This window comes from Dermacentor silvarum, chromosome 7 (genome assembly GCF_013339745.2).
Source record: "Dermacentor silvarum isolate Dsil-2018 chromosome 7, BIME_Dsil_1.4, whole genome shotgun sequence".
NCBI lineage: Eukaryota > Metazoa > Arthropoda > Arachnida > Ixodida > Ixodidae > Dermacentor > Dermacentor silvarum.
This window is the reverse complement of record NC_051160.1, coordinates 132,888,189-132,911,460: the sequence shown is the minus strand read 5'-3', so window position 1 is coordinate 132,911,460 and position 23,272 is coordinate 132,888,189. Positions and strand designations below refer to the sequence as shown.

Here is a 23,272-nt window from a genome sequence, read left to right as displayed (position 1 = left end):
TATACTGAAGGGCATCGACGAGGATGCGTTTCAGATGCTGATTTCAAAGAGCCCCCGACTGTTGGCCAAGTTATTGAACTCTGCCAAAGCTATGACGAGCTCCGCCGTCAACGCCTCCTCACCCGCCGTCCTGTTCCCCATCAGGAATCGTTGCCCGGCTTGACCTCTCCTCTTCACGATTCCAACCTCCTCTCGCAGATCAAGGCTTTCATCCGGGAAGAAGTTGTTCGCCAGCTCTCCCTTATCTCCAACCCGCCGGAGTCCAGTTCGTCCCTTAGTCCGACCCTACGACACGTCATAGAAGAACAAGTGTCCGAGGTCCTTCCTCTGGAGCGGGCGCCTCAACTCGCCGCCCCACTGACTTACGCCGACACCGTCGCACGACCACGCCCACCGACGTTCCGGGCTCCGCCTTCGATGCCCTAGCCCTGTTTTTACTTCCCCGTCACCACGACCTCCAGTCCATCGAGCAATTAATCACTGGCGCACAGCGGACAATCGGCCCATCTGCTATTCGTGTGGTATTCCCGGACACGTTGCACGCCTGTGCCGCCGCCGTCCACTTCATCCACGTGACGACTCACGCACAGCAGCGTACGACCATCCGTTGTCTTACGCTCCAGACCGCGATTTACCTCTTCCCCGCCCTAGCCTTCACCCAGTTTCTGACCGCCGTTCTCCTTCTTCTCGTCGTCGCTCGCTCTCCCCGATGCGTCGATGTCCCTCTATTACTGACACGGAAAACTAAGTGGGGCAGTTCCCGAGGCAAGAACTGCGTCATCGTCGCAACGCTCAAGCCCTCTTCTTTCGCCGCCCAACGTTATTGATGTCGCTGTTGAAGGTGTCTCTGTGCTTGCCCTCATTGACACAGGTGCCGCCATATCTGTGATTGCCGAAAAACTATGCCGCTCAATACGAAAAGTTACGACGCCTTTCTTCGGTCCATTACTCCGCACGGCCACAGCACAGCACGTCCAGCCGGTGGCTGCGTGCACCGCCAGACTTGAAATTCAAGGAGTGCTCTACATCGTCGAGTTCGTCGTTCTTCCGCACTGTTCCCACGATATTATATTAGGTTGGGATTTTCTCTCTCGTCACCAAGCTGTCATTCATTGCTCCGGTGCAGAAGTCGCCTTCTCTTCGCTTGGCAATGCCATATCTGACGAAGTTTCGCTTTCCTGCACCAAGTTATCCCTCACTGACGACATCCAGATACATCCGCGCGCATCCGTTCTGGCACCTGTATCCTGTTCCATTGCCTCCGACTCTACCGTACTCTTCACACCTTCCAGTGCTTTCGTTCGTCGCCACATCTCACCACTCCCAACCGCGCTGCTTGGCCTTCAAGCAGGTGCGACTCACCTTCCTGTCTACAACCACTTCCCATTCCCGATTACGTTGCTTCGCGGTGAATATCTCGGCACTGTGGAGCCTTACGACACCATTACCGCGTTGGACCTCGGATGGATCATCCGAGGTCAACAGCCTCTCCGGTTGTCCCGTACCTGCCACATCGCCTGAAGACGTTTTCAGTCACGTCACCGACCACGCCTTAAACCCCAAGCAGCACCATGACCTCCTCCGTCTCCTCGACAAATTTCGCCCTGCTTTTGACAGCCATAGCACTTCTCTGGGTCGAACGACGACTGTGTGCCACCGGATTGACACCGGTGCTCACTCACCGCTACGGCAGCGACCATACCGCGTATCTTCGACAGAACGACGCGTCATTGATGAGCAAGTAGGTGAAATGCTCAAGCGTGACGTCATTGAACCATCCGACCGTCCATGGGCATCGCCAGTTGTTTTAGTTAACAAGAAGGATGGCTCTATCCGCTTTTGCGTGGACTACCGTCGCCTAAACAAAATAACCCGAAAGGATGTTTATCCATTGCCACGGATTGATGACGCCTTAGACTGCTTACAAGGTGCAGAGTTCTTTTCCTCCCTCAATCTACGCTCTGGTGATTGGCAGGTGCCTATGGCTGCAGACGATAAGCCTAAAACAGCTTTCATCACACCAGATGGCTCATGCGAATTTCGTGTGATTCCATTCGGCCTTTGCAACGCGCCCGCGACTTTTGAGCGGATGATGGATACTATTCTTCGAGGCCTCAAATGGAACACGTGCTTGTGTTATTTGGACGATGTAGTCGTTTTTGCACCAGATTTTCCTACTCACCTTGATCGCTTGGAGCAGGTTTTACGCTGTCTCAGTGACGCTGGCCTCCAACTCAACCTGAAAAAATATAACTTTGGGGCACGGAAGCTGACAATTCTCGGACATGTCGTGTCGAAGGATGGCGTTCTCCCCGATGCCGCAAAGCTCCGTGCTATTAAAGAATTCCCAATGCCAACGTCTCTAAAAGGCTTGCGTAGTTTCATTGGCCTCTGCTCGTACTTCCGCCGCTTCATTCGAAATTTCGCTTCGATAATTGCACCGCTGACAGAGCTACTTAAGGTGATACCAATCTTTCCGCGTGGTCCCCGGTTTGCGACGAGGCCTTCGCGACGCTACGTCGCCTGCTTACAACACCACCGATACTGTGCCATTTTGATCTAACTGCTCCCACGTAAATCCATACGGATGTTAGCGGCGTTGGTCTTGGCGCTGTGCTGGCCCAGCGAAAGCCCGGCTACCAAGAATATGTTGTTGCTTACGCGAGCCGCACTCTTACGAAAGCCGAAGCAAATTATTCAGTCGCGGAATAAGAATGTCTAGCGATCATCTGGGCCATTACAAAATTTCGTCCATACCTGTACGGCCGGTCGTTCGATGTTGTCACCGATCACCACGCACTTTGCTGGTTGTCGTCCCTCAAGGATCCCTGCGGCCGCCTAGCCCGGTGGGCGCTGAGGGTCCAAGAGTACGAGATCCGGGTTGTCTACCGCTCAGGCAAGAAGCACGGCGATGTCGACGCTCTTTCGCTCTCGCCTGTCCACACCGACATTATCAGTGTCTCCGTCTTAGACGACCCACTTCCCCCATTCGCTTCTGTCGACATGGCTTTGGAGCAGCGCAAGGACTCCTGGATTTCATCTTTGATAGATTACATCTCTGATTCACCTGAACGCCCACCATCCCGAGCACTACGCCGGCAAGCTTCGCACTTCGCCATCCGCGATGGCATCGTCTATCGCCGTAACTACAGTTCCGACGGCCGCAAATGGCTGCTTGTAATACCCCGGCAGCTCCGCACCGATGTATGCGCCGCTTTCCATGCCGACCCTCAGTTTGCACACGCTGGTCTCTTCAAGACCTACACTAGACTACGTCATAGGTTTTATTGGCGCGGTATGTACACATTTGTGGAAAAGTACATTCGCTCTTGCACAGAATGTCACCGTCGCAAGCCTGATCCTTGCCGCTCTTCTGGACCAATGCAACCTTTACCGTGCCCTTCACGACCATTTGACTGGGTTGGAATAGACCTATACGGGCCTCTTCCATACACAGCTGCTGGGAATCGCTGGGTCATTGTAGCTATAGACCACCTCACGAGGTATGCCGAAACGGCCGCTCTACCAGCCGCGACTGCTCGTGACGTTGCCTCCTTCCTGCTTCAACGCTTCGTTCTACGTCACGGTGCTCCCCGCGAACTACTGAGCGACCGCGGCCGCGTCTTTCTCGCCGATGTCCTTCAAGAACTTCTCACTGAGTGCCGCATTATTCATCGCTGTACCCCCGCATATCACCCGCAAACAAATGCATTGACAGAACGCTTTAACCGAACTCTTGGCGACATGCTTTCGATGTATTTCGCCTCCAACCACACCAACTGGGACATCATCCTTCCCTATGTCACTTACGCCTACAATACGGCACCCCAGGCAACGACAGGCTTTTCTCCCTTTCGTCTGTATGGCCGAGAACCGTCATTTCCCATTGACACTATTATTCCTTACCGTCCCGACTTATCAGAAGGTACACCGGTCTCCGAAGCCGCCCGGTACGCAGAAGAATGTCGGCAACTAGCTCGCTCCCTTACAACGCAAGAACAAGCGCTACAGAAATTTCGTCATGACGACGGGAGCCCCCACACCCACTTTTCGCTTGACGCTCTCGTTTGGTTGTGGGTGCCTCCTACTTCGACATCAGGTGTCTCCTCCAAGTTTGTATCCCGATACCATGGACCCTAGCGGGTTCTGCAGCAAACTTCTCCGGTGAACTACGTCATCGAACCTCTGACGCCCCCAACGGACCTGCGTCGCCGAGGCCGCGAAACTGTCCACGTCGATCGGCTCAAGCCGTATCACGAGCCCTTCGTCCTCACGACGCCTTAGGCCTCCGGTGCGGCTCCGTCTTCAGCGAGAGGGGAAGATGTGAGGAAGAAGTGCGTCGTGTAGAGCTCCGCAGCCGAATCGCCAGCGCTACTGTAGTGGGGCTCGTGCTCGACGCTGTTCCTGGTGCGCCTGGCGAAACCTACGCTGTTGTGTCTTCCTGTCGGCGTCCTTCGTGCTGTCCACAGCCGTGCTATACTTCCTTGTCATAATATATATATTGTGAGGGGGTTTATTTATACAGCAGTTAGGGCTACGCAACAGCCTTGTCTCAAGAGCGTCGGTCGCTGTCTCGCGCTCTCCGGGCTGCTGGACTTCGTCCTCCTCTCTCAATGGCTGCGGACTCTCTTCCCCACTACATTGGCCCCGGCGGCGAAGAGGAGCCATCCTGGCGACTCAAGGTGAGGCAAGCACCAGAGGGTCGTAGTAGGGCTTTAAGCGGCTCACGTGGACTGTGTCACGACCGCGGCAGCGTCTGTCGGTGGGAGGTGTCACAGGCTCGACGACGTAGTTCACCGGCGATGTGCATTCAACGATCCGGTAGGGACCGTGATATTTCGCTGCAAACTTGCGGGAGAGACCAGGGGTGGGGCATGGAATTGAAAGCCACACCAACGAGCCAACAGGGAAGGTAGGGGTAGGTTCAGCCGAGTCAAGGCGCTCTTTTTGAAGACCTTGTGTCACTGATGTAAATGAGCGTGCGAGTTGGCGGCACTCTTCGGCGCATTGAGCAAGTTCTGAGGCTGGGCGGTATTCGGATGCATCCGGGCGGTATGGAAGTATAGTATCCAGTGTGGAAGATGGCTGACGTCCGTATAGTAAAAAGAAAGGGGAAAATCCAGTGGTGGCTTGTGTGGCTGTGTTGTAGGCATATGTCACAAACGGAAGCACCAAGTCCCAATTAGAATGGTCGGAGGCTATGTACATGGAGAGCATATCACCGAGTGTTCGGTTAAAGCGTTCCGTCAAGCCATTAGTCTGCGGATGATAACTTGTAGTGGTGCGATGAATGATATTGCACTCACTAAGAAGCTCTTGGTCGACTTGAGAAAGAAACACACGCCCTCGGTCGCTAAGCAGCTCGCGTGGCGCACCGTGGCGAAGAACGAAGCTGCGCAACATGAATAAGGCAACATCACGAGCTAAAGCTGTTGGAAGAGCGGCGGTTTCGGCATATCGAGTGAGATGGTCGACGGCCACAATAATCCACCGATTGCCCGCAGGGGTGGAAGGAAGGGGTCCGTACAGGTCGATGCCGATCCTATCAAACGGGCGAGCGGGACACGGCAAAGGTTGTAATGGGCCAGGCGTGTGACAAGTTGTTTTCCGGCGTTGACACTCAATGCAGGAACGAATGTACTTGCGGATGTATGTGTACATTCCACGCCAGTAGAATCGCTGGCGCAGTCTATCATACGTTTTCAAAACGCCAGCATGCGCGTTTTGTGGGTCTGCGTGAAAGTGCGTGCACAGGTCAGAGCGCAAATGGCGAGGTATAACAAGAAGCCACTTTCGACCATCGGGCTGGTAGTTGCGGCGGTACAACATGGCTTCCCGGAGCGCATAATGAGGTACTTGGCGACGAAGGGCACGAGAGAGCTGTGGGGCTGGTGTCGTCGAAGGCATAGAGAGAACGTCGATCAGTGAGGCGATCCAGAGATCCTTGCGCTGTTCTGAAGGCATGTCAGTGATATCGATGTTAGCACAGGAAGTCGCGGAAAGGGAAAGAGGCACGACGTCACAAGGCAGGGGCGAGCGGGAAAGTGCGTCAGCGTCGGCGTGCTTGCGTCCTGAGCGGTAAATGACGCGAATATCGAATTCTTGTAGACGAAGCGCCCAGCGTCCAAGTCGACCTGACGGATCCTTCAGTGAAGCCAGCCAACAGAGCGAATGATGATCGGTGACGACATCAAACGAATGGCCATACAAGTATGGGCTGAATTTCTGCAACGCCCAAACAATTGCCAAACATTCCTTCTCGGTAACCGAGTACTTGGACTCTGCCTTGGTAAGGGCACGACTCGCATAGGCAACAACGTACTCAGAGAAGCCCGGCTTACGTTGGGCGAGGACAGCGCCAAGGCCGATCCCACTAGCATCCGTGTGTACCTCGGTCGGAGCGGTAGGGTCGAAGTGACGTAGGATGGGCGGTGAAGTCAAGAGACGACGTAGTGTTGCGAAAGCCTCATCACACGCCGGCGACCAACCAGACAGACAGCTATCGCCGCTGAGCAGCTTCGTCAGTGGTGCTATTATAGAAGCGAAGTTCTGCACAAAGCGGCGAAAGTAGGAGCATAGACCAAGGAAGCTGCGAAGCGCTTTCACGGTGGTAGGCTTCGGGAATGCAGCAACAGCACAAAGTTTCTGCGGATCGGGAAGGACGCCGTCCTTAGAGACTACGTGGCCAAGGATGGTGAGTTTGCGAGCGCCGAATCGGCACTTCTTGATGTGAAGCTGAAGGCCTGCGCGCGTCAAACAGCTCAGTACCTCGTGAAGCCGCCGGAGATGACTGTCGAAATCAGGGGAGAAAACGACGACGTCATCCAGGTAGCACAGGCACGTCTTCCATTTCAACCCACGCAAGACACTGTCCATCATCCTTTCGAATGTGGCTGGGGCATTACATAGGCCGAAGGGCATAACATTGAATTCGTACAGCCCATCGGGAGTTACGAAGGCAGTTTTCGGGCGATCGGATGGTGCCATAGGGACCTGCCAGCAACCAGACCGTAAGTCTAGTGATGAAAAGAATTCGGCTCCCTGCAAGCAGTCCAGGGCATCATCGATGCGTGGCAGGGCATAAACATCTTTTCGAGCAACTTTGTTCAATCGGCGGTAGTCGACGCAGAAGCGGATTGAGCCGTCTTTTTTCTTGACAAGAACAACAGGCGACGACCAGGGGCTGCAGGACGGCTGAATGATGCCACGCTTAAGCATGTCGTCAACTTGTTCGGCGATCACATGACGCTCAGCAGGGGATACGCGGTAAGGGCGCTGGCGCAGAGGCGCTTGTGAGCCGGTGTCAATCGGATGGAGAACAGTATGCGTGCGGCCTAATGACGTCTTCTGGCAATCAAACGAGCCTCGAAACTGGTGGAGGAGTGCAAGAAGTTTCTCGCGGTGTACCTCTGCAAGTTCGTCGTCGATGGCGGAGCCGAACATACTTAAAGGTGCTCGATCAGGCGTACTAGCAGCAGGTGTCAGGGCACTAAGCTGCAAGTTGTCCATGTCGTCAAGGCAGAAGATGGACGATACGTCGAACGCCTGAATTGTGCCGATACACTCTCCACGGAGTAAGGTTGAGGGAACCGGCAACGGATTCATAACAAATAAGGATGTGGCGCCGTAGGTCATGTCGAGAACGGCAAAAGGCAACGTGAGATTCCTGCGGTGTTGAATGGTCTCGGAGGGTGTAAAGAGAACTGTAGACTCATGAACAGCGGCACAGGACACGGGGACAAGGACTGTACTACTGGGTGGTATGGTCGTATCCTCGGCGACAAACAACTTTTTCATTGTAGGTGCAGACGACGCGGAACACAACGGTGAGAACGCCACCTCGGCACGAGCACAGTCAATAACAGCATGATGGCGAGAAAGAAAATCCCAACCGAGGATGACATCATGCGAACGGGCTGGTAGCACAAGAAACTCAATGGGATAAACAACATCTTGAATTATGACGCGGGCTGTGCAGGCGGCTAACGGCTGAATATGGTGTGCGCTGGCGGTACGGAGGGATAATTCCCTTGACGTCGTCGTAACCTTCCGAAGCAAGTGGCAAAGTTTTACATCAATCACTGAAACGGCAGCACCAGTGTCCACAAGCGCAAGGGTACGAAAGCCATCCACAATAACGTCAATGAGGTTCGCTGGAGAAATTCGAGGACTTGAACTTTTCGACGACGACGCAGTTCGTGCCTCGGGAACTGCGACGTTTAGTTTTCCGCGTCAGAAGGGCAGGGTCGACGGCGCATAGGTGACAGAGAGCGACGTCGGGGGGATGGAGATCGGCGGGTAGCTGAGGGCATGCGCTCGGGCGAAGAGGATTGTTGTAGCCGCGCTGTGCCGTCAAAGCGCCCAGGATCGTAAGCAGACGGTCGCATGACATCTATTGGAACAGGAGGGCGACGGCGACAGAAGCGTGCCACATGTCCTGCATAGCCGCAAGAATAACAGATAGGGCGATTGTCCGCAGTGCGCCATGGATTTGTGGGGACTGGTCGGCTGAACGGAACTGGTGGGGGCCGAACGGGTGCCGACGCGGAAGAATAGGTCGGTTGACGAGGCGGCCCGGCAGCGACGACTTGCGCATACGACAAGGGCGCAGGCTCCGGAGGTGGCGGACGAGCGAAAGGCAAAGCGTCAGCGACTTCTCCTTGTATAACTTGGCGTATGACTGGGGCCAGATGTTGAGTCTGGGCGGGCTCGGGCGTGCTCGATAAAATGGAAAGCTGTCGGGCGACCTCCTCACGTACAAACTGCTTGATCTGAAGCAACAGTGCATTCTGGTCGCCCAAAGTCAACGCCGCGATCGAGTCGTTCTGTTCCAGAGGGCGGCGAGTTTGGGCGCGTTGCTTGCGCAATTCGTCGAAACTCTGGTACAAGCTGACGACATCGGCGACGGTTTGTGGGTCTTTTGCCAATAGCATTTGAAATGCGTCATCAGCTATTCCTTTGAGGATTTGCTTGATCTTGTCCGACTCGTGCATCGACGGGTTTAAACGCTTACACAAGTCGACGACGTCTTCAATATAGCTGGTGAAGTTCTCACCGGGTTGTTGAGCACGTTCACGAAGTCGCTGTTCTGCGCGGAGTTTGCGTACCGCGGGGCGGCCGAAGATTTCCGAAAACTTTGTTTTGAACGAGGCCCAGTTATTAATCTCCGCTTCGTGGTTCCGGAACCAGAGACTGGCGACGCCGGTCAAGTAAAAGATTACATTGGTCAGCCTAGTCGCATCGTCCCATTTGTTGACTGCGCTTACCTTCTGATAAGTTGTCAGCCAGTCCTCGACGTCTTGATCATCAGTCCCGCTGAATATCGGTGGGTGACGCTGAGGCAGCACGCCGGGACAGACGGTGGCTTGAGTCTGAGAGGAGCCTTGCGTGGTGGTTTCTTCCGCCATCGCTGACGCTGGAGGTAAGGTACGGCTTCGTAGTTCCTGGTTGGGAGACTGGGATCGATACCCGGCACCTTTCCACCAAACTGTGAGGGGGTTTATTTATACAGCAGTTAGGGCTACGCAACAGCCTTGTCTCAAGAGCGTCGGTCGCTGTCTCGCGCTCTCCGGGCTGCTGGACTTCGTCCTCCTCTCTCAATGGCTGCGGACTCTCTTCCCCACTACAATATATATATATATATATATATATATATATATATATATATATATGGTCGCAGTATACCATATATATATATATGGAGATAGAGAGGCCGTGAGTGGTCTCTTAAACGAAACCGCAAGGAGCCCAGGGAATCGGTTCCGTTTCTCAAGAGTTTCACTCCAACGAAAGTGCCGCCTAAACGGAACGCCATCTTAATGTTTGGGTCATTTTGTATTCGTAAACATTCCCTAAATGCCACCATTTTTTTGCAACATGCAGGAAAACGGAACTGTGAGCGTCAACGGAAACGAAACAAAACAGGCCATTTCCGCAGCATCGTGATATGGGTGAGAAACATTGCGGTACGCGACGGTTATACGCATTTTTTTCTCTTGGCCGTTATTCACACTTCACTGTTTGTGCTGAAGTCCTGCTCGTCTGAGCGTTTCCGATGGCGACACCGAAACGCCCGCATAATGCACTTGCGGCGATGTATGGCATCCCAAAGAGCAACCTCAACAGGATACTTCAAGAAAAATACAAGCTGCAGTACATGTCCGGCAGTTTCTCTCCGTAGAGGAAAAGACTACGTTTTGTTTTATTTATGCTACACAATCTCTGTGTGCTATGCAATTAATGTTTTTCTATGTAATAAAGTATTTGCCTATATAAAATCAGGAACGCTTTGTGTACCCTTCAGCTTTGCCTCTCAGTAAATAAAACTCTTGATAAGCGGAATCTATTTTTCTGGTCTTTTGAGGTTCTGTTTAAAGAAAGTCCACTGTATTAGGTAATTGTCAAGAGCAAAGTTAAAATGCATTCTCGATATTTTTTGTCACATTAAGGAGGCTGTCTACTTTCTACCAACAAAATCACTGTGAAGTAATATTTGATTTCTTCTAACGTATCGCTTTTTCAAGTCACAATTAAGAGTACATTTGCTACCCATAGACAATGCAAAAAACGACTGAACAAAAGTTTATATTTTTGTACCTTAAATTTCTATATTGTCATCATGCATTCGTAGCTTCACACATTGCGTTAAAAAATGTGCAGGAGGCGGGGTAGTGCACATAATTTTTGTCATATTGCAGCATTGCAGTTCGTATGCGTTAATTTTCAATATATATATATATATATATATATATATATATATATATATATATATATATATCAATGGGCTGGATTTTTGTTAATCACAACCATGTAAAGCCTAAACACAATGAAACCAAGGAAAACATGGGACCAATTAGCTCTGCAGTGAAGTGAAATGTAGAACACTATCAGTAAAAAGGAAAACAAAACTGCACGCAACGGCAAGATACCACCGGTGGGATGTCAACTCACAACATTCGCATTACGCAGGCGTTGTACTACGCAGTATACAAGAGGCCCAATGTAGCAGTATATTGGGTCATCGTGTGTCAGCGACTGTAGAAACATCGCAAAGGCCTTCTGCCAGGTGACCACATATTGTGGCGTGACGTCACAATATATATATATATATATATATATATATATATACATTGTGAAAGGTTTATTAGAGATCGCAGCAGCGCAACGTCGACAGTCGAACGAGACACAGCTTTCAAGCACGAGCGCCGTTGCGAGCAACAGCGCTGGACCCACTAGCGTCTGGACAGACTACAGCTAGACACACTAGCGTCTCTCTTCGCTGCAATTACCCCGGGAGTCATAAGGGAGCCGTCCGGCGACCTAACAGCTCGTCAGAATGACAGGATCGTAGTATGGCTTGAGGCGGTCGACGTGAACAATGTCTCGTCCACGACGGTGCTGGTCCGAAGACGGTTGAACTGGTTTGATAACAAAATTCACGGGAGATGCGCGTTCGACGACGAGATAAGGGCCTTCATACTTCGAGAGTAGTTTCGATGAGAGGTCAGGGGCGGTGAACGGGACAGAGAGCAACACAAGCGCGCCAGGACGCAAGTTGACCGCGGAATTGCAGTCGCCGCGAGTGCACTTCTGGCGCTCTTGGTCGTTGGAAATAAAGGCACGTGCGAGGTCACGGCATTCTTCAGCATGCGGTGCTGTGGCAGAAATAGATGAGCCCTCGGATGCATCCGGCAGGTAAGGTAAAATTGTGCCGATGGTGTGCGACGGGTGCCGACCGTATAGTAAGAAAAAGGGCGAAAAGCCAGTGGTGCTCTGAGTAGCGGTGTTTTGCGCGTAGGTGACGAAAGGCAGAATGGCGTCCCAGTTCGTGTGGTCGGAGGAGACGTACATACATTGAAAGCATGTCACCGAGCGTGCGGTTGAAGCGTTCTGTGAGGCCATTGGTTTGGGGGTGGTACGCCGTAGTTGTGGGATGACTAACGTGGCACTCTTTAAGAATGGCTTCAACCACTTCCGACAGGAAGACACGTCCGCAATGAATGAGCAATTCCTGGGGTGGACCATGCCGCAGGATGAATCGGCGAAGGAGGAATGAGGCAACATCGCGCGCTGTAGCTGCTGGGAGAGCGGCAGTTTCGGCGTATCGTGTGAGGTGATCTACTGCTGCAATGGCCCAGCGGTTACCAGCCGACGTCAAGGGAAGTGGCCCATACAAATAAATTCCAGTGCGCCCGAATGGCCAGGTAGGGCAGGGTAGAGGCTGCAGACCAGCCGGCGAGAGCTGGGGTGAAGATTTCCGGCGCTGGCAGTTGGGGCAGGAGCAAACGAACTGTTTAACGTACTTGTACATTCCTCGCTAGTAGTAGCGCTGTCGAAGGCGCTGGTAGGTTTTGAAAACTCCCGAGTGTGCGCACTGTGGATCGGCGTGAAAGGATGCGCAGATTTCGGAGCGCAGACTGTGAGGAACTACTAACAACCACTGGAGGCTGTCTGCGGCATACCTGCGTCGGTGAAGCAGTTTGTTGCGAACCGTGAAATGGCGAACCTGACGACGCAACGTACGAGTGGTTGACTGTGGTGATGGGTCAGCAAGGAAGTCCATAATCGAGGCAATACACGGGTCATTGCGCTGCCTAAGGTGCATTCATATGACCAGACGGAGGAGGGATTTTCGCAGTGGATGGCGTATCACGTGACGCGCGCGTCATCAAAACGTGCCGCCCTGGCCCAGTCCAGCCTCTACCGCTCGCGGTCCGGATTGAAAATGCTCGCCGGTATTTCCATTCGTCCGTTTGGCGGTCGTCTGACCTCAATTTAGCGTAGTCAGCGTGAAATCTCTCAACATTGGATGGATTGGCGTGGCTACGATGGCGTGTTGTCGGTTTGAAGCCATGTGTGTTGTTGTTGTGCAGCAGTGACCGCACATGCTTTTGCTGCGGTGCAGCGAGAAAGGCGAGTCATGGTTGCTCGCGCATTTCTATTTACTCAGACCGCGCAGCCTGCGTGACCTCAACATGAGTAAGGTGCACAAGAAAACGCTAAGTGACGAGGGAACCGTCACTTTTTTACTCTTGTTGAGGGATTCAGAGCGCTATAGAATATAGCGCACGTCGAGCATGCAAAGTCGCAGCTGCTAATAAGCGTTGGAGTCGACAGTATGCACGCGGATTCCGCAAACGGCGCTCCGGCTGTGGGAATGCGACCTAACTCGGCTGCGCCGGATTCAAGTGATCACGTGACTGTTTGGCCCGCGGAGCAGGCGGGATTTTGCCCTCGCGTGTGTATCCACCTTTAGAAGCGATAGTCTGAAGGTCGATTGAAGAAACAGCTAGCTGCGATAGTGAGCAGCAGGTATTGCCATCAGGCAAGGGATAGCGTGATAGGCCGTTGGCGTCCGAATGTTGGCGTCCGTGTGGTACAGCACGCGGATATCGTAGGCCTGCAGGCGAAGTGCCCAGCGGGCAAGACGACCTCAAGGATCCTTCAACGATGACAGCCAACGTACTGCATGGTGGTCTGTGACGACCTCAAATGGGCGGCCATACAAATAAGACCAGAACTTAGTAAGAGCCCGGATGATCGCCGGACGTTCTTTTTCCGTGACAATGTAATTGGTCTCCGCTTTCGCAAGGGTGCGACTGGCATAGGCCACGACATATTCGGGAAAGCCAGGTTTGCGCTGCGCAAGGACAGCGCCGAGGCCAACACCGCTGGCATCTGTGTGTACCTCTGTAGGGGCCGTCGGGTCGTGGTGGCGCAAAATCGGGAGTTGTCAGCAAACGACGGAGATTTGTGAACGCTTCCTCACACTCTGACGACCACAAATGAAGGGGTCCATTGCATCCAAGGAGCTTCGTCAGAGGTGATATGATGGCGGCGAAATTTCGAATGAAGCGGCTTAAGTAAGAACACAAACCTACGAAACTTTGCAGTTCTTTGATGGACGTAACTTTAGGGGATTCGGCGACGGCACGAAGCTTGGCTGGATCGGGGAGAATTCCATCCTTAGAAACGACGTAACCCAGTATCGTCAGCTGCCGCGCTGCAAATCGGCACTTTAAATTAAGTTGTAGGCCGGCGTTTCTCAAACACGACAAAACACGCTGGAGGCGTATGAAAGGGGCGTGGAGAAGTCCGGTGCGAAAACAACGACGTCATCAAGGTAGCACAAGCACGTGTGCCAGTTCAAGCCGCGCAGAACGTTATCCATCATGCGCTGAAAAGTTGCTGGCGCATTACAAAGTCCAAACGGCATGACGTTACATTCGTATAAGCCATCGAGCGTGACAAAGACTGTCTTCGGTCGATCGTGATCTGCCATAGGTACTTGCCAATACCCTGAGCGCAGATTGAGAGATGAAAAAAATTCTGCTCCTTTTAGGCTGTCAATGGCGTCGTCGATTCGCGGAAGCGGGTAAAGGTCCTTACGAGTGATCTTGTTGAGGCGCCGATAGTCCACACACAACCGTACAGAACCGTCTTTCTTCGTAACCAGGACTATGGGAGATGCCCATGGACTGTGGGAAGGTCGGATCACTTCGCAGTGGAGCATATCGGCCACTTGTTTATTAATCACGTGACGTTCTGTAGCCGATACACGATATGGGCGTTGCCGCAATGGTGACTGGGAGCCAGTATCGATGTGGTGCGTAACAGTTGACGTCCGGCCCAGAGAAGGTTGCCCGACGTCGAAAGAAGCATGAAATTCTTGTAAGATGCACAGAAGCTGTGATCTGTTGTTGAAGCTGTGATCTTCTGTTATTACATATGTAATAAAATAAGAATCGACCACATCTATAGGCAATGGGCCAGACGTAGAAATCGAGCAGAGCGTACTGTAGCGGGCACACTATAGGTCTTCGGAAACGTCTGTAATTTGTACGTCTGCGATCATAGGCGTATCTACCGGGGAACAAGCCCCCCCCTCCCCCCCCTTCCCGCTCTCAAAAGTGGGGGGGGGGGAGGCAAGGTGTGCCATTTGCCCCCCCACTTTTGAGAGCGGGCACTTTTGGCTACACGCTGGAGAGTCAAAGAAAACCACAGCAGAAGCTAAGTTTTCTTGCTAAATAAAGTGGCCACGTATGTAATGATTTTATTTACTGCGTATCCCCTGCTTGGGTAGCGAGGACTGCCTTTTGTGCCTCCTCGGGACACTCTGTAGCGGACGACCCGCGGAATTCGCCATATACGCTCGGGTTGCGGAGAAGGCCTGGCGCTGGGCAGTTCCCGCCCTAACAAATGTCAGCTTGCGCTACTTGCATTATGCCTAGCTTTTGGGGCCGATAAATCTGTATTTCGAAACACAATAAGCTTGCCATATTTACCCTACTGGCGAGTGGTGGATCCGTATAAACAATTATAACCAGCCGCGCCCAACGACTGATGTGCCTTACACGAAATGGTTGGGTTATCAAATGCTGGAACTATTCAATCTCTGTCCAGAAATAGCCTACTAATCGTTGCAGTCTCAGTATCTTATCACCATCGAAAATATAATAAACCTCTTACAGGTATAACTGCAGAATTTTCACTGTGTGATCACGACTTATTCTAGACATGTTCGTGAAAATGACCGTGGTCGAAGGTAATTTCAACACCAATAGAACACTGACTTTAATTTTTTTCTCAAGGTTTGTGTCACTTCTCACCTTGTCAATTTTATTTTCAGTCTGTTTCCAAATAAGAGCTGCACTATTACTTGTTTCCCCACAGCAGCATAACAGCAGATGTTTCATATTGGGAAAAAATTAGGGCCACTTTTTGGTGGCGTGTATCCAAATTTTGCACAGCCTAGGTTGCTTATGTGTTCCCGAAAACAGCTACTGAATAGTCTCCCCTGATTTTTTATGCGTTATACACGGCATTCAGTTGTTTTCCCCCGGTATTATAGGTAAACTATGCGGAGTACTATGCAGAGTTATTTATTCCAAGTACGGAGAAATGTTCTGAGTGACGAGCGAGAAGTGTTTATTCTGTGTAGGGTCTTTACAGCGTTTGTAGAAAGTTACTAATTAAAGCATTCCAGGGTGTCACGCCGTTGCTAATTGAAATGTTTCCCAGACTCCTAAAGCAACAGAACAAGAAACGGTCGAAACTCCGTCAAAATAGAGAAAATTTTAACCGCAGTGCGTTGCGAAACTTTCACTTTCCTGCTTTAAAGCAAGTGATCCAGATAATTAGTAAACCCTAGTTTTTCCATGTGTTTTCGTGCATCATACGAGATTCTTAGTTTGTTTCTCCACTGTCCTCTGTGAGCTAAAGAAGGTATCTTGTTTACATCTGCAGATAATTATGGTGATGGTATGGGTAATCTGTAAAAATGTTCCAAATGTGGGGGTTAAATCTGCATTTTCCAGTAGAATGCGTATGCAAGTGGTCCATTGCGTTATTAATCTGTTTTACGAGTGGAGCAAAACTAAGGCGGCTGTGCTGGCGTAATGACAACTTCAACTGAGGTCAAATTTTGCGAATATAAGTGGAACAAAACGCCAAGTTTATGTGCGATGGTAAATGCTTGTTGATCAAATACAGATTAAAAAATTGTAACCAGGTGTTCGAAAGTATCATGCTGCTGCTAGGTTTCCTGATGTTCCAAAAGAACTGCGTTTCAGATATTTTATACATTGGAGGAATAGACAGGTTTTAAGTGCAATGCGTTGCGCATTTTAACGTTTCTGGCTCATTTAGAAGCCTTACCAATAATTATTGTACCCTCATATTTTATTTCGTTTTACATTGTCTGGCGTGATATACTAGGTTCGCCTGGTGTCCTCACCGAACTGAAGGCGGCACATTCATTATGTTTGGTGACTGTAAGGAGAAGTTATTAGGTGACGTGTAGGTGAAGTTCAGATTAGATGGGTAATAGGGGCTTTCACAATAAATTACGTATGAGCACTCTAGAGTGCTATGAGCGTGTCTAACGAGCGGGAAATAATTTAGCCGGCTGCCATGGCAGAACTATAAAAGCCATCAAGACCAAATTTTGTGAAGATTGGTGGTATGCTATGGAAAGTCTCTCTGCGAAGTTAAATGCGGTTGGATCAAACACAGCCTCTGTAAAGCACTTTTTATTAAAGTGTTAGAGCACGTGATATGACAGCTATCAGCTATGCTTCCCACTGTCCCAACATAGCTGTAAGTTACAACAGGTTTATATTTTGTGGAAAGGGGAGGGGGGGGGGGCATGGCAACTGCATGGTGCGACAAAATTGTTACATTCCTGGTCCAGTTAGAAGCGAAAATAAAGGACGCGTACGTTACTGACAATATGTAGGTAAACTTCAAAGACAGGGGTCTAAGTATGACCTTTGCAGTAAATTAAGCATGCAAGCGATCCGGAGCTTTGTGAAGGTGTTCTGCGAACAAAGAATTTATCCCACTGCTCTCGAAGAACTGTGAACTCAACCGATATCAAATCTAACGGAAATTGAGTAAGGAAGACGAGGGGAGGCAGGAATAGGAGGGAGGACACCATGGTAAATGTTATGGCGAAGTAACATGTGTGTTGATGAATTACTGGCTTTTAAAAAATTCACCACGAGAACTGCTTCAAACCATTACACGGGGACGAAAGTTTCAAATGGAACAGTCATATACGGGCAACTATTTAAGGTATGCGATGTAATTACAAGAAATTGAAAGTTTTATCGCAACTGTTCGAAAGAAACAGCTTCGCTGAAAACGGGGTTATAATTCTCGAAGGTCGCACACAACTGCTGTCTTTTCTTTTTCTAGGGGATATTGCAAGTAGTATATGTTGATTGTACTTCGTTGCGTAGACCCTTGAAAATACTATTACCTAAACTAGAGAAACACTTATAATGTATATTTCAAAACTAAGTACAATTATTTGTTTAATTAGTGAAATTGGCTGTAACAGATGTGCATTTTTTTGTGTGCTGTACTGCGGCTATATACACTTGCCGGAATTCGGGACCTCTATGATACACTCGTTCCCTTTTGTCGCTGCATCATCTTGAAATTTTATATAGTTACAAGAAAAAAATGCAAATTCAAATAATTTTTCGGGCCGCCACGGTTTATCTCACCATGTGTGATTAATAAATAGGTCGATGGCTGTTACATATAAAAATAACTGATAGACGCATTTCTAGGCTGTTTCGATTATTGTTATAGTAATTCAATATATATATATATATATATATATATATATAGAGAGAGAGAGAGAGAAAGAGAGAGAGAGAGGTAGAAATGTCAGATTTCTTGCGGTTTTGCCCACCCACTCGAGAAATGGCTGGTACGCCACTGTCTGCGATAGCTTCGACCTGCCCAGACATGCTCCTTGAAGTAGCAACACAGGGGTACGAGAACGGTTGCAAACAAATATAGCACTAGAGCCTTGTTTAATTGCGATAGCATTATATGGACACTCAAAAGCAGATTTCTGCCGTCGGCGTCGCCGTCGCCGTCGCCGTCGCCGTCGCCGTCGCAGTGAGTTTCCGTATGACGTCATTTGGAGATGAAATCGTCGCCGCGCGCCGAACGCTGTATGTGCGAGTGAAAGGGGCGCGAGGGCGCGTCTTTCACGGGAGTGAACGCACGGCGGAGAACAAACGCGCGTTCTGCGCCGTGCTCGCTTAAGGGCTGCAGAAGTAGGCGTCTCTTTTCGCCGTCGCCGTCGCCGTGAGGTTCCGTATGACGTCAATGGAGATGAAATCGTGGCCGCGCGCTGCCGAACGCTGTATGTGCGAGTGAAAGGGCGCGAAGGACGCGCTCTTTCACGGGGAGTGAACGCACGGCGGAGAACAAACGCGCGTTCTGCGCCGTGCTTCCTTAAGGGCTGCAGAAGTAGGCGTCTCTTTCCTCCTTTACAATCACCATATATGTAGAGCAAACGCGCCTTCTTCCGATGCGCGAGACGCCGTGGGGGAGGGGGGGAAGGGGGAGGGAAGGGAGGCGACGTTTAGCTGCAGCACCAAGTGCCTATTTATATCACAGGCTCCGGCAACAGTCACCAACGCCGCACGCATTTTGAGCGAACGCGGGCAAAACGCCGACGGCGTCGACAACAGTTCTGCGCGTTGCCGGTGCTGCTGCATGTCCAAGTTTATACAGCTGATAAAGCTAATATCATTACTCCGTATAGCTCTCTACAAATTTGCTATCGCATCCTCATATATTTAGAGCAACGCGCCTTCTTCGGACGCGCGAGAGGCCGTGGGGGAGGGGGAGGGAAGGGAGGCGACGTTTAGCTGCGGCACCAAGTGCCTATTTATATCAGAGGCTCCAGCAACAGTCACCAACGCCGCACGCATTTTGAGCTAACGCGGGCAAAACGCCGATGGCGTCGACAACAGTTCTGCGTGTTGTTGCTACCAAAGCCGCTCACCTTACTTCGTATGACATTGCTGTGTTGCTATCGCATTCATTGCTTCGCCCTTAGGGCGAAACTGTGACATTTTTATGTCCACCGCCGCAAAAGGTAACAGTAGACCTTTTCGAGTGGAAAAGCGGCCAGACGGAGAAAGTAGTGCGATGGCGTCGGAGAGGCTGCTGCAGTACATAGAGACAACCACTGACGAGTTGGGAGGAACGGTGGTGTCGTGTCTGACGAGTAGTTTGTTCGGAAGAGAAGTATTGTCGGCGAGCGTCAAGTCTGTGAGCGGCGACCATTCTAGTTCGTCCCATGCGCAATGATTGACGGCATTGTGGCGGGAGAGAAAATCCCAGCCGATGATAACGTCATGGGAGCACGAAGAAATTGCAATAAATTGGACGGCGTATACAACGTCCTCAATGACAACATGAGCTGTGCACGCCGCTAATGGGTGAATACGCTGTGCGCCGGCTGGGCGGATGAACAGTCCAGTAAGGGGCATTGTGACTTTCCAAATCAAGCGACAAAGTTTTGCGTGCATAACTGATACGGCGGCTCCGGTGTCCACAAGTGCAGATGTGTGAACACCATCAACAAACACGTCTATCACAGTCGTCGGGCTGCCCTGAGGACTTTCGCGTTGCGCCGGCGTCGCAGCCCTTGCCTCCTGGGCTGCGACGGTTAGTTTTCCTCTTCCCGAGCTGCGAGACGAGGCCGCATCGGTGATAGCGAGCGTGGGCGTGGAGAAGGTAAGCGGCGGGCATTGGGCGTTGGGCGCAACGTAGGTGACGATGCCGAAGGGTCGTCGTAATATGGGCGGGGAGGACCGACCATGTGATTTTGCGCATATGTTGTAGCGCTAGGCGACTGCACGCGATTACAGTAACCTGCGACGTGACCTGCGTAGCGGCACGCAAAGCAGATAGGCCGGTTGTCGGATGTACGCCACCGATTCGCTGTGGTGTCCGTGTAGGACGACGCGTTGTGCGGGCCGGCTGGTGATGTGGTAGCATGGCGGGCTGTGGTCGGGGCATAGTGAAGACGTCGGCGTAAGTGAGAGGCCCACCTTGACGGAAGGGGTGAGGACTGGCGACGACTTCCGCGTAGCTGAGTGGTGCAGCCGGAGGGATCTGTCGGGGCCTGGCGACGATTTCAGCGTAGAGGTGCGGCCACAGGAACATGTTGGTGGCGCTCAGACGAAATCTTGTTCAGTTCTTGCGCAATGGCGCGGCGGAGCGGGGGCTCAAAACTTGACGTTGGCTCTTGTACTGGTGGCGGTTGTCCAAAGGACATCAAGGAGAGCTGGCGTGCTATTTCCACGCACACGAACGCCTTCATTTCTGCCATCAACGCTGACTGCTCAGAAATGGCCGTCAAGCTAGCGAGGTGCACGTCGCGTGATGGAGGGCTACGGGTCAACAACCACTGCCTGCGTAGCTCCTCGTAACTTTGGCACAGTGTAATTATCTCTGCCACAGTCCGATGAATTTTGACAACAGAATGTTGAAGGCATCGTTTTCATTGTTTTTCATAGCATTCCTGATCTTATCAGACTCCGACATGGTTGCGTTGACTTTCTTGCATAAGTCCAGGATGCCTTCGATGTAACTTGTGAATGATTCACCGACTTGCTGAGCTCATTCCCGCAAACGCTGTTCGCCTCGCAGCTTACAAACAGCAGGGCGACCAAAAACATCCACAAAAGACGTCTTGAAGTCTGACCACGTCGGAAAATCAGTTCCATGGTTGTTGTACCATAAGCTGGCCACACCCGCGAGGTAGTAGAGCATGTTGCTGAGCTTAGCTGCTTCGTCCCATTTATTGTGGGCGCTTACCCGCTCGTAGGTTGTTAGGCAATCCTCAACGTCGGTGTCATCCGCGCCTGTGAAGATAGCAGGGTCCCTGTGGCGAGGCACACCAGAGCAAGGTGCCGGTGCAGGGGGAGGCACTTGTTGGGAGGCTTCTTCAGGCATGGTCAAAAGTACGGTGCGGGATCGAAGTTCCAGGTTGCAGGCTTTGAGAGCGCAGCACCTCCAGCAATTGTAAAGGGTTTGTTAGAGATCGGAGCAGCGCAGCGTCGCCAGGCAAACGAGACACGGCTGTCAAGCACGAGCGCCGTTGCGATCAAAAGCGCTGGACCCACAAGCGTCTGGTCATACACACCTGGACGCACTAGCGTCTCTCTTCGCTACAATATATATATATATATATATATATATATATATATGTACGTGCCTTGTGGGCGCTAATCGAGGAAAAGGGCAAGACTGCATACCTGTTAGTAGTCGCGCTCGCCTGCTGGTCATATGGTAACCGAGTCATTGTAGTGCGTTCAGATGGAACCGAATCCACATTGAGATTTGTCGAGAACAACGCAATATTTGCCCGCTAGCCACTACGCCACGAAGCGCACATGGACACACGCACCATGATGACAATAAACACCCAACATTAACGAAAGACTGCGCGTTTCTAACGCGTTTGTGCTAGTGCGTTACGGCCCGTGTAAGAAGCTGGTGTAAGACGCTGTGGCCTCTCCGCCTTACCCCCGTATTCATAAACGCTGATGGCGTCGGCAAACGCGGTGCACGTTCCGGCATGTGTAAACGGCTGCGTAAGACGCTGTGGCCTCTCCCCCTTACTAGAGAGTACTGCACGTTTCTAACGCGTTTGTGCTAGCGTCCCCTTAAGCGGGAGATGGTGCAATAATAATGAAGGGCGCTGTTATAAAATAGGAATGACGTCACATATGGCGCGTGTCATTGGTGGAAGTCAATCGTTCGATTTAGTGCGGCGAGACTGGGTGAATTACACGAAAGATTCACGGTTTACCGATGATTCCCTCCGGAGCTTTGCCCACTAATCATCATTCACCCTATCCACGGGGTGAATGATGATATGAAGCTGTTTTTTTCTTGGGCTACGGTAGTGGCATATTCTCTCCCATTAGGTTTACCGGAACCGCATTTTCACATTATTGCGGTTGCTTCATATAACCGCATGCAGGTGTGCAAGTTGTGCGCTGTCAATAGGCAGAATAAAGTTATGACAATGACTTTCTTATTGATGGACAGTACGATTGCGAGCAATCACTTGTACATACGAAACGTAACCGCTACTTCTTCGTACATACCTGATTCACAAACATCGGTACAATTCTTGCGTGTACGAAACAGTGTTTGGTTCGGGCAACCAGTATCTGTCAGTACAACGCAATATTTCTTGCCGTCGTCGTAATAGTAGCCAGCGCCGATGCCATTGCAGTCACGCCATTTACCGAAGTCGGGCTTTTTGCAAGTATTTGCATTGTAATTACTGGTGTCACCTGAAAATATCAAAGATGGGTGAACGATAGACATTATAATCGTCCTCTTCCAGGACCAAGGCATCTCTCGACCATCTACATTATCTATGTAGCTGCCCTTCTGGTCGGCCTTTATTCTTAGATATAGGTCAATGTTGTGCAATTAGATAATGTGAAAATAAATGATAAATATAATGCAATGCTGTAGTAAAACGACTAAATTTGTGCCTGCTGAAAACGGCAGTGGAATTGATAACAACGTAATAATAAGTGCACATTTAAATAAAACTACGAGAACTGCACTTCAAAGCAAGCGCATTTGAGCAGTCACGTCGCAGGGTCTAACATGCAAGGCGCTGTCTCGTCGGCGTACGGAAATCCGAGCTACGTCTCTGTGCGGACGTTTAGAGCCTCAGTGTTGCGCAGCAGAACACAGCGCCTCACTTGAGGCTCAATAAAAGAGAGGCAATCACCATGTCCAACGTGGCAATTGATCTGGTGTTTCGCTTTTCCTTGCACAGTGCCTCCCTTCACCACGGTTGCCCAACAACTGGCGTCACGCTCACTGCAAAGTGAATCGAGGATTGGCCGCAGTGGCAACAAGCTCCAGACGAAATATAAATAAGTTTGAAGATTAGATATCTCGCATTCATGATTGCACAGGAAAC

The 23,272-nt window shown here is 51.0% G+C and overlaps 1 protein-coding gene across 1 annotated transcript in view; it reads right to left on the bottom strand.

The window, feature by feature from the left end:
* The window catches only part of LOC119458454 (uncharacterized), a 90,668-nt gene extending 67,990 nt beyond the window's left edge, over window positions 1-22,678 (bottom strand). Inside the window, exon 1 of the mRNA XM_049671221.1 lies at window positions 22,434-22,678. Coding sequence (XP_049527178.1) covers window positions 22,434-22,659 — 226 coding nt within the window. The 5' untranslated portion in view covers window positions 22,660-22,678. The remainder of the gene's footprint in view (window positions 1-22,433) is intronic.
* Window positions 22,679-23,272: the final 594 nt, after the last annotated feature.